We start from the raw sequence: 16,134 nt of genomic DNA on the forward strand, positions 1-16,134 counted from the left end.
ACTGCCATCGTTGACTTTAATGAGAGCAGGATTGCATCTTTTTAGAGGTACTCATTTGAATAACTAATTGTGAAATATGTCTTTCAGTATGCTTTAGTGTGCACTGTAATGTTGAAAATAACATTATGTATGCTTTTTAACACAAAATACTGTATGATGGGATGTTAAGGATACAAGGATGTCAAAGGAAAGTGACTTGTGTATGTGTAGTGCATAGATTCAATTAGTGTGCATGTGTATTTTCAAGTCACTGAAGGCCATATAGGAAGCTTTTATGTAACTGCCAATTACAGATACAAATATCCATGATTTTCTCTCTCCATTTTTTTCCTACAGGGCCAAGGCTTTTCGTGGAAAAAAGGTCCATGGAGAATATGATATAAAGGTTGAGCAGGTAACTGAATGACTTAACCTGAATGTTGTTGTTGCAAATGTGTATTTATACAAATACATCTGCACATATAGATACCTACTTCCATGAAAGTATTCAAAAGGTGTGTAGATGGAGGTTGGACTAGATGATCTCTTGAGGTCCCTTCAAGCCTGTACCATTCTGTGATTCTGAGATGTGGCACTTAGGGACACAGTTTCACAGTGAGCTTGACAGTCTTAGGTTTATGGTTGGGGCTGTATGATCACAAGGATCTTTTCCAACATAAATGATTCTTAATGTGGAGATAGATACATAATCCTTTGTACTTCAAAAAACCCTCACATGTTAAATAAATGATCAAAGATTTCATTATGTTTCATTCCAACGTAGCTCTTTTTAGAGGATTCTGACCATAATTTGCACATTAAAAACATGTTGTATTCAAAAGATGTTGCTTAGAGACTGAATTTCACAGACACTTCATGAAAGACACGTTGCATTTCTGTATCAGTAATTCCTTCACTTAAGCATACACTTATGGTCTGGTGTCAGTGCTGGTGTGTGGGGTTTTTTTAAACAGAACTGAATAAATACAGAGGTATAATTCAGGATGCATTAGGATTATGGCTGTTTTATTTGAGCTTGGTATCTGAAACTAAGAAAATAAATTAGTCTTTTCACTGTTTTTCATCATGAATTTTACAAATTGATGCTACTGTAAGAATCTTCAGTACTAGAAGTGAACTGTTTGGTCATTGGATTTTCAAAGAGCGAGGGAAAACCATCACTAGCTGTGTGGATTCAGCCTATCTAAATTCACTGTAATAGTTCTGCATCTAGCTTTGCTCCATTCTTCACACCATTGAATATCTGCTGATGTTCTTGGCTTGGAAACATAGAAAGCTTTGCCAGGGATCTTAAAGAGTATTGAGGGAGAGATGGGAAAAAGAATACAAGCTATTTTGTCCCAGAACACCATTCACACCTAGATCAGACCGTGCAGTTGACATCACGCACGCTGTCTCTTCAATACTAATAAAAGCTCTGTGTAAGCCTAGAACTTCCTTCACGTGAGCTCTTGTAGGACCAGAATCACCTTTAACCAGTAAGTGGAAAGTTTCTGAACCCTGCTAATAACTTTGTAACACGTCAACACTGTGAGAGCCATATACAAACAGTTGTTAGCAATTACTTTAGTTTTCTTTTGCCAATACCAGAGAGCATTACTTTGTTTTTACACTACTTACAGCAACCTGTCGTGACACACAGTACTTTCTGTCATGACTATTAAGCCTTTAAACTATAAAATCAATACTGTGAATCCTGGTAATGATTTAATATGGTTTATCAGTTGGAAAGACCAGTTTTCAGTCTCAGATTAAATTGATTTTAAGTGATTCTTTAACGTTATCAGCACTTTCACAACTGTTTCAATCTCTCACCATTTGTTTTTTACAATTTATTTTGCATTTATTGTTTTTACAATAACCTTAAAACTTCATGATGTGTTTAGAACATTATAACACTGATCCAAGAAAGTATATAAACGTGTGGGATTTAATGAAGAGACCTCTATGCTTGACATCAAGCACATACTTAAGCTACTGAGTTGAACCAGTGGTTAGAGTAGTCAACGCTTGCCTTAACTGAACAGTTAATTCTGAAAGCCTTACATAGATTTTACTTAGGAAGACTTTCAGTGATAGCATTTTTCAGGAGGAGACTAATGAGAATTCTGACACTCTCTGTTCTGTATTAGTGTCCAGGATAGCAAAGACGCTTTTCTTTATCCACTAGAAGACAGTTGGCTGCATTTCAATTATTCTGCTGTGTAATGTTATTGTAAAGTGCCTTGAGAGTCTAAGCTGATGAAAGACTGTGGATAAATGAAAAACATCCTGTCCTTTCCTTTCAAATAACTGTAGATTCAGAGTATGGAAGTGATTCCTTTTAAATTCCACATTTCCAGTGTGAGAAGATGCTTTGGAAAAGTTCTTTCTTTCTGAAGTTTGTGAGTCAATTGTTTGTTAATACCAAATCTTTTAAAAACAAGATTAAATGCACATAAAGGAGACAGAAAAGGGTAAAATATATGAAGAGACAGTAAATGCTATGAGAAAACACTCTACCACAGTTATTTTAACATTGCTTTTCTACTGTTTTCTTTAAAACTTTTCATAGACATTTGTTGAGCCTGTATTAAGCTCACCATACAAAGCCAAAATACAATCTCTATGCTTGTATGCAGACATGAGTGGGTAAATACACTTACTACTGCCCATAAGTCTTTTTTTCATAAAGTTTTTTTGCTTTTTACTTTCTTTGTACTGGAGTTTATACAAATATGGTTTTGGATTAATATCCTCTTGATGCTTGTTATATTCTGAATGTATATTGTCAGCAGTTCAGATACTAAAAGAAGGAATTTGGAGGGGGGGAGAAGGTCAAATAAACCATGCTGATTAATACTAATTTTGTTTTCATAGGCAGAATTTTCAGAGATCAACTTGATAGCCCATGCTGATGGCAATTATGCAGTAGATATCCAAGTGATTCGAAATGGCACTAAAGTTGTCAGGTAAGAAAAACTGAGTACCAGCAAAAAGCAAGAAATGGCAGGACGTAGACATGCAGAAAGCACGGAATGATATTTTTTGTGCATGCATGACAGGGATTTTGACTGATGCAATGCACCTCAGTCCCTGGCATAAGTAGGAAATAAAGAATCTAATCTGTGCAGTAACTCCTGTGTATCATGGGAAGGAAATCTCTCAACATTCTGATCACAGAAAAGACGGATTGGGTTAAGATGGAAATGAGGTCTGGTATAAAGAATACATGATTAGGACTTAGTGTTATTGCTTTGGATCTTATCTATGCTTCACAAATAAAGACAGAATTGTCAGTTTTGTATACTGCCAGACTTTTCCAGATGAGTAGGATTTATTTTCAGTGTTGGATGTTTTCTCTTGAAACAAGTTCAAGTTATAGCACTTCTCTCAGGATAGTTACTGGAATATCACTGTCTGAAAGATTTCAGTTTAAAAGCCTGAGATTTCCCAATAGGCTGTTTTGTCCAAAAATAATTATCCCAACCAAAGGCAGGGTAGTTTGACCGGTTTTGGGTTTTTTTTCAGTGAGAATATCAACAGCCTTTTAAATGTAAGGGGAGAAAATGGGTACATCCAGACAAAGTAAAAGCTGAAGCAAAATCATTTCAGGCGGTCCTATATATGATCTAATCTGTGAGAATTCCTCCTATTTTTGCCAGTGCAGTTGAGTATGAATTAAATGTAGCAGTTGTTTGGCTGAACAGTTTCGTTCACGAAGGCAGATCAAGCCACTAACAGTGACCTGGTAGTTTACTACTTATGTTTATCTTTAGGCAAGAGTAAGAGTTCAGAGAGCTGGACAGCCTACAGCATGTCCTGTGATGTCCTATATCTGCATGTTTTTGCACAACATCTACCCAAATAAAAGATTTTAAAATATCTACTCATTCATGTAAAAAGAAAACCAATCTGGAAAAAAATACTGAAAATGTGTACTTTATACTTTAAGACTCACAACTGTTTAATCTCTTGTATGTTCTGAAAATACTGCAGCTGAATACGAAAACTGCTTATGCCAAATCCCCAGGATCATTTTAGAAGTGTAAGAGATTTGATTTTTTTCTTCCAGGTTTTATTTTGAGTATTTTCCCAGCAATAGAAGTTTTGGAGCCAGGAAATCATGATCATTCCTCCTTAGTGGCTTTTCTGTAGAGTTTTCCAAACAGACCAAACATTGCAGCCAAGTTAGCATCAAAACATGTCAATAATTCGTTGGGAATCTCCAGAAACCAGCATTTACAAACATGTGTGTTCACAGTTAACTGCTGCTTCTGTTAAGAAACAGGGAAATCTTGTTTTGACATCAGATAACTCTGATAACGAGATGCCAAAGTATTTTGTAATATTATCAGTTTTATGGGTAACTTATTTGACCCAATAGAGCTACCTGAAGTTGATAAATGTCAGTCAAATCTGTGTGAGATATCTCCATCTGTTTGCATGCTTTCTAGTGTGAGGAAAGTCATGGAGATCAGCTCTCTATTTCTATGGTAATTTATCTGGGGATACAGACTACTATGGGAAAATTTTCCTAAGTGTTCTGTATTTCCAGGTAAGTGCTGGAGCTTACATAATTGGTTTATAAGGTTTATTGCCTGAAGCTTGGAATGTGCTTCTTGTGTCACTAAGGCATGCAGAGCTAGTGATGGATATTACTTTACATGTTAAGTGGGAAAGAGACTTCATTTTAAATCCAGCATTAAATATAGGTTAGACAATACTACATGTGGCATGTCCCTTTGTTTCTCAGTCTCAACTATCAAGAGAGCCAGGAGAAATTCCTGCTCCCACTGGTATCAAAGTTCATAATGAAGATGGACTATGAGCATATTGCTAAAAGGGCATAAACACCTGGATACTTTGATGAAAGCTCTTGTGTGTTACTAATTTGAGGTCCAAAGTGACCTCATATCATAGATCTATGGGCAAAATATTAGTTAGCAAAATCATAGAAGTTTTGATGACAACTCCAAACTAATTTGGAGGAAAAAAATGTATAATGGACACCTGCTGGTTTCATTTTTGTGAATGAAAACCAAACCATGCAAAACGAGATGTTATCTGATGCTGAGGTTTTGAATCTTACAAACGCTTGAGCCAGGATCAAGCTTTTTCTCATGACCTTTTCCTGCATACACAGTCATTCTGGCCAGCAGTAATTACAGAACTAGAACCGTCACATCCATGTATCATGTTTCTTTGAGGAGATTTTACAAAGCAAAAATATTTTTCCTTTCTTTTTTCCCAGTTCCCCCATTGTTTCATTAAACTAGTGTTTTAAAAGACACTTTCTATTCTTTATTTCTACCTAGAAACACAGTGCTGTCTTTGACATAATTTGTAATCCCCTCACCACTATTTCAAACAATAGAGGGGGTCTCTTTACTGAGTGGTCCACAGTTTGGATTAATGCCTCATTCGTCCTCCAAGTATTATGCTGTGCTAGTAAATTGAATTTCCTTGTTCCAAACACTTGACACACCACCATGAAACCTACATCACAAAAATCTCAGAATTATGCTACAAATTTTACTTTGAAACTTGTTTAAAGGCAAACATTTCTTTGCATGTGTTGGTCTACAGTGCCATCTTAATCACTCTTGACAGCAAATCTTTATAATGTTGCTATTGCCAAATCACCCATTACATTTGAAAGCAACTTAAGAGTCCAGCTATTCTAACCTGACTACTGCATTCAGACTGGAGTCTCCAAACTGCTAAAACATGAGCTTTAATTGGTTTGGTTTGGTTTGGTTTTGCTAGGTTGAGACTTCTGAATCATTTGATAATCTTCAGGGTTTTCCACTCTAGTATATAGCTTATATTTATTCAAGGCTTGTAAATAATTGCACTAATTAACTACATTAATTTAGTTTACCCTGCAGTTATACCTCTTTCAAGAGGTTGAAAGCTTCAAGCTAGTCATTGTTTTTTTCCACTTCCAAAATTTGAATACAGAAAATAATCTTTCAACAGTTGAATTTAGGAGCAAAGTGCCCCTGTCCTGGTGTCTCTCTATCTTGTTGCATAACATCTTCTGCTTTCAATAACCTTCTTCAGTAACTAAATCTCAGGGTTTGGGTAAGGTGAAGATGATGTCAGTCTGTTTCCAAAGGTTCACGGTAGTAGGACAAGAAGCCACAGAGGTTGCAACAAGGGAAGTACTGATTAGATACAGGAGAGAAAATGGGGAAAAAGTGTAGCTATAAGTTTGGAAATTTGATTCAGCAGGATCTGAACCAGCTTGAGAGCTGGGCAGAGAGGAACCTCATGAGGTTCAACAAGGACAAGTGCAGAGTCCTGCAGCTGGGAAGGAACAAATCCCTTCATCAGGACAGGACAGGAGTGACCTGCTGGAGAGCAGCTCTGCAGAGAGAGACCTGGGAGTCCTGGATAATAAACTAACCATGAGCCAGCAATGTGCCCTCGTGGGCAAGAAGCCAATGGCAGCCTGGGGGCATCAGAAGAATGTGGCCAGCAGGTCAAGGGAGGTTCTGCTCCCTCTCTAGTCTGCCCTGATGAGGCCTCATCTGGAGTCCTGTGTCCAGTTCTGGGCTCCCCAGCTCAAGAGGGACAGGGAACTGCTGGAGAGAGGCCAGTGCAGGGACACCAAGATGATCAGGGGAATGGAGCATCTTCCTATGAGAAAAGACTGAGGGAACTGGGGCTGTTTAGTCTGGAGGAGACTGAGGAGGGATCGCATTAATATTTACAAATATCTAAGTGGTGGGTGTCAGGAGGTTGGGACATCCCATTTTTCTGTTGCATCTAGCAACAGGACAAGGGGTGATGGGATGAAGCTGGAACACAAAAAGTTCCACTTAAACATAAGGAAAAACTCTTTCAGTGTTTCAGTGAGGGAGCCCTGGCACAGGCTGCCCAGGGAGGGTGTGGAGGCTCCTTCCTTGGAGGTCTTCAAGACCCATCTGGACACGTTCCTCTGTGACCTGATCTAGGTTGCCCTGCTTCTGCCGGGGGCTTGGACTTCCAACCCTTCCAACCCCACCATTCTATGATTTTATGAAAAGCTGAATTGTGATTATCTCCTGTTATAGTATGATTCCTTTTGCAAGCAATGGGATTGCTTTTTCTCTTACTGTCTTTAAAACAGTCTGACAATAGCTGTGGAGGGAAAAAAAAGGTTCCCAAGAAGCCTAAGTTTCTGGCAGAGACATTTACCTGCTTTGTTTGATTGAACTGGTGTACATAGGCTAAGGACATACTCAGAATTTATATGTATGCCTTATCTTTCAGTAGAAAAATAGCCTGAAAAGCCATGATAATTTGTCTCTCCTCTTAATGGAGTCCCATTACTGCCTGCACGATGATGTTTTCTGAACAGTCATTTATGAAAATCGGCACTGTATCATTTATTAAACCATAACAGCTCTTCCCATCTTTTAGCATTTACTTCTGAGCGTTCTTGTAATACTTCTCTATCCATCAGCTAGATGTTTTTCCCTTTGAAGATTTTGCTGTTGAAGGAAAAAAACAATTTGATCATTGACTACTGGCAATGTATCTTTTCCTTGCTAGGTCATTCAGGCCTGATTTTGTCCTCGTTCGACAACATTCATTCAGTATGGCAGAAAACGAAGACTTCCGTAACTTGATCATTGGAATGCAGTATGCAGGCATCCCCAGTGTCAACTCCCTGGAGTCAATCTATAACTTCTGTGACAAACCATGGGTGGTAAGTGATGTACCAAAACATTCTGCTGCAAAAAAAAACCCCAACCCAGTTGATCACTTTGCTTGCTTGCTTGCTTATTTCGTTCCCTTTCATGACTGTGGAGCGTCAAACTGCAAAGTTACCAGAGCAGTGAAGCTGTGGGAAAAGGGGTAAAAAGTAAAGCAAGATGTTGAAATATTTTTTTCAAAGAGCCAGTGTGAAGATAGAGAGAAGAAATATTTATAGTATAAATAGTGAAATAAATGAGGAAACTAACGGGAAGCCTGTCCACTGCTCACATACTTCCTCAGGTGAGGAAAAGTGTATTTATTCACAATCTGTCAGGAAAAGCAAGCTGAGAATATTTGTCATATTTGTGGTTTTGAATTTAAACAAACTTTAGGCAGTGTTTTCTTCATGCCTGTGAAGTTTTGAGGGCTATGCTTTACCAAGGAAATTCGGAGCTGTTGGTTTCCTTGCTTGAAAGCTCTTTTCACAATCTTGTGCATATTGGGTAGGAGCTAGTCTCTTCAGTTACACCTAGAGTAATGAGTTGCACTGGAGAATCACTGTTATTTGCCACTTTTAGTGTGGAAGCCAATTGTTTTCCAATGCTTCATAGTGATAGAGGTAAAAATCAATCACAGTTTTGGTTCATAGGGAACTAACTACTAGCAGCAACAGGTTAAAATGTGACGCTGTAAAAGGTGATTTTCAGTGGTGCAGTCCCTGTTCCTAGAACTGATATTTTCCATTGTCCAAGAGCTTAAGAAACTTTACAGCATACCTCTTGATATAAATAGTCAAAGCTTCACATGTTATTTCCTCTGCTTTCTGGGTAAGAAAGGAACAGTTGTCAGTAATTTTCTTGTCAAAGTGCTTTTTATTGCCTTGAAGATGTTTAGTTTTTCCCCCTTACAATGAAGATCCTCCCAAAAAATGGCCAGCAAATTTTAACATACACTTTTTTCAACTAATTTTATTATACTTCTGTGTTGCAGTAAACTACAATGGAGAGTAAATAATTGATACAACAGTTATAACTTCTCAGGATACGTGTTGTAGGCAACTGAATCTATCATTTTAATGCATCACATTTTCTATGCTGTGTGGCATTTCTTAATACATTGATTAATTGTATGCAATAAAGCTGGGCAGTGAAGCAGTAACATTAGTATTTATATGCAATAACAATGCAATAAAAAGTAAATTAATAATTCCTCCTTGCAGTATTCTCCTGATGATGTTAAAATCGTGGCTGTTCTTCAACCAAACCGATAAAGATACCTCTTCTTTACAACTGGTCTTCTTACACATAAAACCTTTGTGCTGACTTTTCATTTGTATAATAATAACAACTGAGAGTAACTGGGAGTTGTAAAAATATTTATTGTACCAACTGGAACACCTAGCAAAGGCTACATGTATAAAAGAGATTAGTCATAATCTATACCTTTTTTGTTCTATATGATACACCTCACAAGCAAAATGTTCTGCCTGTACAGTCTTATTTGAGTTTCAAATTATAATAATAATTAAGAAACATCCTTGAATTATGGTAGAGCTTCTTTAAGGTATGATGTAACAGCTCAGGATGCAATGGCTCTCTTCTGAATTGCCACATCTATATCTTGGGTTTTTGCAAAGATTCTCATTTTGGCTGTTAATTTTGCAGTTGAACTTCTTTCATTTGAACATAGAGAAGAATGGTGGTTTTTCCCTTTGAGATTTTCTGCCTTGCCACTTCCATATCTGACACCTAAAATCCCTTCTGTTTGAAATACTGCAATTTTGCACAGCCTCAGCAAGAGGCCATTTCACATGTCTTAGGTATTTCCTCTCAGAAAGCGCTGTTTTACAGAACTTTTAGTGTCAAACTAACTTCTTGAGTGTTTGCATTATCTTCTGCAGTTTTTGAAGTTGTTTTTTTTAAGGTCTATAATAGAGCAGAGCTTGAGTGTACGTCCCCACTGCAAGTCCATGGGCAGTGAGGGGACTTGACACAACAGTCATATCTTGTGAAAATGATCATGCTTTGCTCCACCAATGGCTTCAATGTTGTGTCTCAACTACCTGTGACCATAAGCTAAGCCCTGAATTGTGAGAATGGTTCCCATTCTGAATATGTGCTGGCACTGTACTTTAATTGGATCCTACTTAGGAACATGGACTTTTAATTTGAGCACAAAAGTAGTTTCTGTACAAATGTGAGGGAGCTTGTTTTGGCATTTAGCTTAGAATATCCTGACTTGTGTTCTTTATGGGAGATGTAGAGACAACTATGTTCATCCCAGAGCACTGTGAAATCTTCATTTGATTTAGGAAAGCTAAACAGTGCAAGAAGTTGTGCAAACCTGTTTCAATCCATGCCCATAAGAAGTGCTCTGAGTGTAAAAATCCGTTGATCCTTTGATTCAGCCAGTTTCATGAATGTCCAAATAGTGCAACAGAATCCAGGGACTCTTGGTGTTGCTTGTTTGATTGCATCTGACTCATAGATGCTGCCCTGCTGCAAACTGTAGTCTAGTTCTGGGTGCTGAGGTCTGCACTCCTCAATCTGTAGCTGCATTGATGTCCATGCTGTGCTCCAAGCTGTGCTTTAGGCCAGTGAATCAAGCAGTGTTCCCCACAATGTCTAAATGATACTGATACAAACTTTGTTAAACTGTAACCAAAGAAAAACTAGCAGAATTAATCTGCAAGTTCCCTGGTCAGTTCAACATTTACAGCACTGATTAAAGGTATTGAACCATCTGGCAATCTCATCTCTTATATACAGAACTTCATGGTTTGGTGAAACAAAAACTGATGGAAGTCTTAACTTGCAGTTAAGACAATTTCCATATTTAAATTTCTGTCTTTTTCATCTTGGCTTAAATGCTAGAATACATTCTTAATTCTGATTACATTTTTTATCAGTAGATCCCCCTTCATACTCATGTGTATCTTTTCATGAAGTATATCTGAAGGAAATTCAGAAAGAATACTCAGCAGTCCTCTTGTCACTTTTGCAGTAGTGCAAGTAAGCAAGAGTGTGCTTTGACTTTCCTTCTTTGTAGCATGCAAAGGCTGCCCTTCTGGACCAATCCTTTGCAAACATGGATGACCTGATATTTGTTTGAAAGCTTTTTCTATAAAAATTGCAAGTTCAAATGCCTTATGAAAAATTCTAAAGCAGAGCTCTTGATAAAGCTATCAGTAACAATCTTTATTAATTCATGAAAAATAGATTGACTTTCCTGCAAGTAAAACTTGAGTGGCAGAAGTGAATTGCAATTTCTGTAACAGCAGAAAAAAATAAAGAGATTGCCCAATGGAATAGGCCTCTAAGGGATGACAAATTATTGAGTTAGTCACGGGCAATTGGCCTTACATCAGTGTAAAATCAGGAGTAGTGTAAAATTGCTAGGAGGGGAAGTCTGGAAAGGTAAATTAGTTATAAAAGGACTATTGAATAAAATGAGAGTTAGGATCCAACATACAAGATCTTTGGTTTTAAAGGGCTTTTCCTCAGAGTCCTGGCTCGGGGTGTGCAGTGAAGTGGTTGGGTCCACCCCACGGGACACGGTCTCCTCCGGCCATAGTCACTGTCCCTGGCTCGGGGCCTTTAATGAAGTGAATCGCTGCCCCTGGTCTGGAGTCAGCTTTAGCAAAATGAGTCTCTGCCTCTGACACGGGGTCATTAGCAAAATGAGTCTCTGCCCCTGATGAGGGGTCTTTAAAGAAATGAAAATAAATCTCAGCTTCCCCAGGTCTCTCCATAGAATGCAGGGGAGTCTCTGCTCCAGCACACCTCCTCCTCTCTTTCATCACTGACCTTGGAGTGGTTATTTCTCTCACTGTCCCTACTCCTTGCACCACCACCAGACAGAAGAAAAAGAAGGGACAGAAGAAGAAGAAGGAAGAAGCAGAAAGATGGAGGAAGAAACCTCCTCTTTTGGCTTCTTCTTAAAAAGTGATGGTGGAGGCGTCTAATTGGCTCAGCCCCAGCAGTGGGTCTGGCTCAGAGCTGGGGAGAGTTGCAAGCAACTTCTTCCAGGAGCCTCTTTACAGCCTCTTCCTCCTTACCAGAAAAGGCTGTCATGTCAAACCATGACAAAGGTTCAATGTCTATGTCTGCTGTAGATAGCACACTTTATTTCAGTTCAACCTGAGCTGTGATGTACTAATTACATGCAATATAGTATCTGGATTGCTCCTTCTGAGTTCAGGTAATGATAAGCATTTCAACTGCAGAGATTACAGAATTGCTGCAGTTGTATAGGCCAAGTGTATATGACTGCAGAGGAAGAAAACTCTCATCAAATCAGTCTAATTCCATGATAGCAGTTCTGGTTGCTTTACTGCAGAGGAAAAACGTAGCAGCATCTGTAGCTGGCTGCAAATCTGTTCTCTTGTTAGTGTGCCTTAAGAGGCTAGGTCACAGTGGTTGGTACAAAAGGCTTTAAGGATCTGCTGCTACATTAGTTACACATTTACTCTGGTGAAGGAGACAGCACAACCTACAATGTGATGATGAGTCTACAAAAGACAGTGTGACCTTAATTGGCTGGTACAATGCTGGTGGAAGAAGCTATATTTAATTTGAAATACTGACTTGATCACGAAGGAGATGTAGAAAGCCCACTGTAGTGTGTCAAACACTGCATAGTTGTAGCAGCTTGTAGAGAGATGTCTATCACTGCATGGATGGCACTGTTGGGTATGAGCAGGCTTGGCCTTCAGTGGAGTAAACTGTCAGCATGGTGCAAACTGCTGCATCAGTTCAGTAATGTGGGAAATAAAGGGAAAAAATAGGTACTGTTTTCTGGTCAAAAGCTGGCAGAGTGGAATTAAGACACAGAAGCTAGAGATACCTGTATTATTTGAAAAACAAGAAAGATCCTGACATTTTTTGCATAGAGCTCCAGATGCAGACCCATCTTGTACTGAAGCATCTTCAAAAGATCACTGGGACTTTGACTGCTTCAGTGGAGGAATTTATTGTTATTAAGGGTTTTTAATATAAGCAAAGTGCTATAGAACACTTCATTATGGTAAAATGTCTTTCCTTGCTCACCTGCCATCCTTCTGATCTAAGGCTGGTTGTGACTTTCCCTGTTGTCAGACCTGGTGGTATTGTAACTCTTGTAGTTCTTGTTTATTTCTTTTCCTCCAGTGCATGAGTGGACAGCCAAATACTCTTTTTTGCTAGTTTGTTGACATTTTTCTGTTTTGCTCCAAGCTTACATAACTCTCTGCCTTCATGTGTTGTGTTTTGCTTTGTGTTTCTTTTGCAGATGATTTTCTACTTAATCTCTCTTTATCTTTCTACTCGTATTGAATATTTCATTCTTCTATTCTTACCCAGATTGCTTTGGAAAGTCTGGTTTAACTGCTTCTGGTGATGTTATGATACTCTCCCCAACCTTGTTTTCTCCTTCATGTGTTGATGTTTGAACATCTTGTGGTTTTTCCCCTTCAAACTATACTTCAGTATTTTTAAGCAACAGATTGGAGCACTGGCAGGCAACTTGTAGGCACTCTGCAGGGAGGAGCACGTAAAAGAAATGAACTCTTCATTCCAGCTTCCCATTGACACAGGTTGTTGAAGCTATGCTAATAGACAGACACAGATGAGTTTCAATATTGTGTCACAGTATCTTCTGGAGAATAGATAACAAGTAAAATTCATGTGTGCAAGAAGAAAAGCATTTTCAAAACCTATTTACTGTAAACCTATGAGACCTTTCAATGCTGTTCCATGTCTGATTTAGAGAAAGAAATTACAGTTTTCTTACCAAATATTTATTGCACCATTAGAAAGTTCTGTGCTCATTTCCAAAAATAATGCTGAACATTAGAATTTGGTAGAATTTGGCTAGTTATTGCATCTCTCTATATGCCAGAGGGGATCTTATTGAAGGTCAAGGCTAAAGAATGCATACCTGCAATCTGGGTTTAACTCAAACAGGGAAGAAAGACATTTAGGGATCTTCAGATTTAATGTCTGTTAACATTATAAATGGTAAGATCTGTACTTTAGTCAGTAGCTATGGTTTTATATATTTCATTAGATGAAACCTGGAGACAGCTGTTTCAACCATTTTGACAAGATTGATCTATTTGATAGATAAAGCAGACAATGTCCACCCAAAGAGGTTGGGTTTTGCCCTTTTCCTGCCCTTGCACTTTGGGAAGTCACTGTAGCAAAAGCAATTCCTTTCTTTTGCTTTAGGACTGAAGCCAGGTGCTGCCTCTTTCTCAAAGCAGTGCAGAGCTGCTTTCTTAGGCACCGGTCACTCTTGCATGGGAACAGCTTCATATGCTGATGTGTGGCAATCTCTGTAACAAATGCAATTTGCCTATTTGCAAATATTTACATCAATGGTAGGGGAGCTTCTAAAACCAGTTTTGTGGCTTTTATTCAAATGAAAGGATTGGATTTACAGACATAGAGAAGGCAGAAGCCTGTGTACCTACTTGGGTAGCCAGAGAACAAAATGTCCACACGTGTTATTCTCCCAGCCCTGATCCGAGCAGAACTTTCTTAAGCATAAAAAACTGTGGTTTAATTCTCTGTGAGCCAATGAAGATTTTGGCCTCTCTGCTCAGTCTGCCAGTTAAAGCAAAACATGGTGATGGATTTGTAGTGCGAGAGCTGAAAGTAAATTCACAGAACTGTGTCAGAAGGAAGGTGAGAAAAATCTAAACTTTTTGCTCAAAAGACAATTTACTGGCAAGTTTGGACATTACATTGGAGTAAAGTTCATAAATAGTCATTAATTTAAATGCACAACAATCTACTTTAAACCTATCAGTGTGTTTTCCTCTTTGCCCCTTTCTAGAGAGCAGTTTTCAGTTACTGCTTGACATAGGAAGGAAATATTACAGTCTGGCTTCATAGTTTTTCTTCCCCAAAATGCATAAGCTCACTTGAAATTCCTTGAGAAATGCAGAGAGTCTTTAATAATGAATGTACCTCAGTGCAGTGATGACTTGTTTTCTGTTCCAGACAGCAAGTAATTCTTACATTTCCATATTCACCAGTCTTTGCTTGAACTATGAAGTACTTCATCTATAAATCGAGCATATATATATGTTTTGCTTTGACCAGCATTTATTGCCATGAGGCTCATTTAATGCAAAAATAAACTTGGGGTTTTTTTACTGCATTCTTGAATTTTGTGGTAGGTTGCTGTCACTTTGCCCTGTTCTTCTCTGCACTAAAAAGAGCAGCAGTGGAAGCTCTTGTCATCCATTACAGACTCTCATTGCATTGAACGTTTCTAGAGGCAGAAAATCGAAACAGGCTTTTAACCACTTCTTAGCTTCTTCTAAGAGAATCTATACTTAAATAAAGGCTGTAAGATTCATCTGAAACCCTGGACTCTAAAGCTGTGGTTCATATCCTTGCTATCTGCTGTTCCTGATACAGTATTGAAATTCAAAACCCTTCTTTTGTGCTTGCTTGAGACAAACATCTGTCATTGAAGGCCAGGTTATGAAAATTAGGTTTCATTTCTTGTGCAATCTTAATATTTAATTGAAAAAGAAACCTGTTTATTCTAATCCCCATTAAACTACCTTAGAGGATTTTTTTTCTAGCAATAATCTAGGTAGAGATGATATCTGCTGCTTTTATATATGACCATGATAACTTGGTGATGAGGAGAGCTGGGAGACCAGACTGGGAATTTATGACCCATTCCCATTGTGCTGCCTCCACCATTACAATCCCTGCTCCTTCTGGTCCCCTCTCTCCTTCTACACAAGTCTTGCTCTCTCAGATTGTCTTTAAAACTCCCACCAGTGCTGCCATTGCCTCTGATTTCCTTGCTGTCATTCCTTTACATTTTGCTCCAATTCACACCCGAATGGATGCAAAGTATATTTGTCCTTGCATTAACTGACACACCTGTTCTGGGAAGTATCTTCTTCAGTTTATGGTTCAGTTTGAAATGCTGTGAAGTATTGCACTGTTTGGATGTTGGCCACCTTGGAAAAGTCCTCTGACTCTCTGTGCTGGGCTTAAAAGAAGATTGTATTGTCTGGTCTTGTCAGAGGAATGGCATTCTACCATTGAGCTTTGCCAGGAGATAATGGGAGAAAAAGTTGCCCAGATTTCGTTTCTGAAATGAGGGAAGGATCTTGGGGCAGAAAAATCCATATAGGTGAGAAGCCCAGTTTATATTCTGTGAACAAAGCTGTAGATGCACATGATTGCATCGAGGTACAATTTAAGAGAAAAACAAGGGAGCAAACAAAAGTATTTTGACCATATGTTTATCTTTAAAATGGAGTTTACATCTTGCTTCAATGTTTAAGTGCATAAATAATGCTTTTTTTCCCTGAAGATAACTTTACTCAGACACATCTAAACACACAACTGCAAGAGTCCTTATTGGTCAACATGGGAGGGCTTTATCTGCAAAAACAGAGCTTGCATCAAAAGACAGATTTCTTCCTCTACTGTGAAGTTTCATTGAACTCAGTAT

The 16,134-nt window shown here is 38.4% G+C and overlaps 1 protein-coding gene across 1 annotated transcript in view; it reads left to right on the forward strand.

Annotated features, from left to right (window-relative positions):
* The window catches only part of SYN2 (synapsin II), a 194,097-nt gene that overhangs the window by 73,697 nt on the left and 104,266 nt on the right, over positions 1–16,134 (forward strand). Inside the window, exons 2-4 of the mRNA XM_062008103.1 lie at positions 337–394; positions 2,860–2,951; positions 7,522–7,678. Coding sequence (XP_061864087.1) covers positions 337–394; positions 2,860–2,951; positions 7,522–7,678 — 307 coding nt within the window. The remainder of the gene's footprint in view (positions 1–336; positions 395–2,859; positions 2,952–7,521; positions 7,679–16,134) is intronic.

The sequence above is a fragment of the Colius striatus genome, chromosome 15, assembly GCF_028858725.1.
Source record: "Colius striatus isolate bColStr4 chromosome 15, bColStr4.1.hap1, whole genome shotgun sequence".
In the NCBI taxonomy this organism is placed as follows: domain Eukaryota; kingdom Metazoa; phylum Chordata; class Aves; order Coliiformes; family Coliidae; genus Colius; species Colius striatus.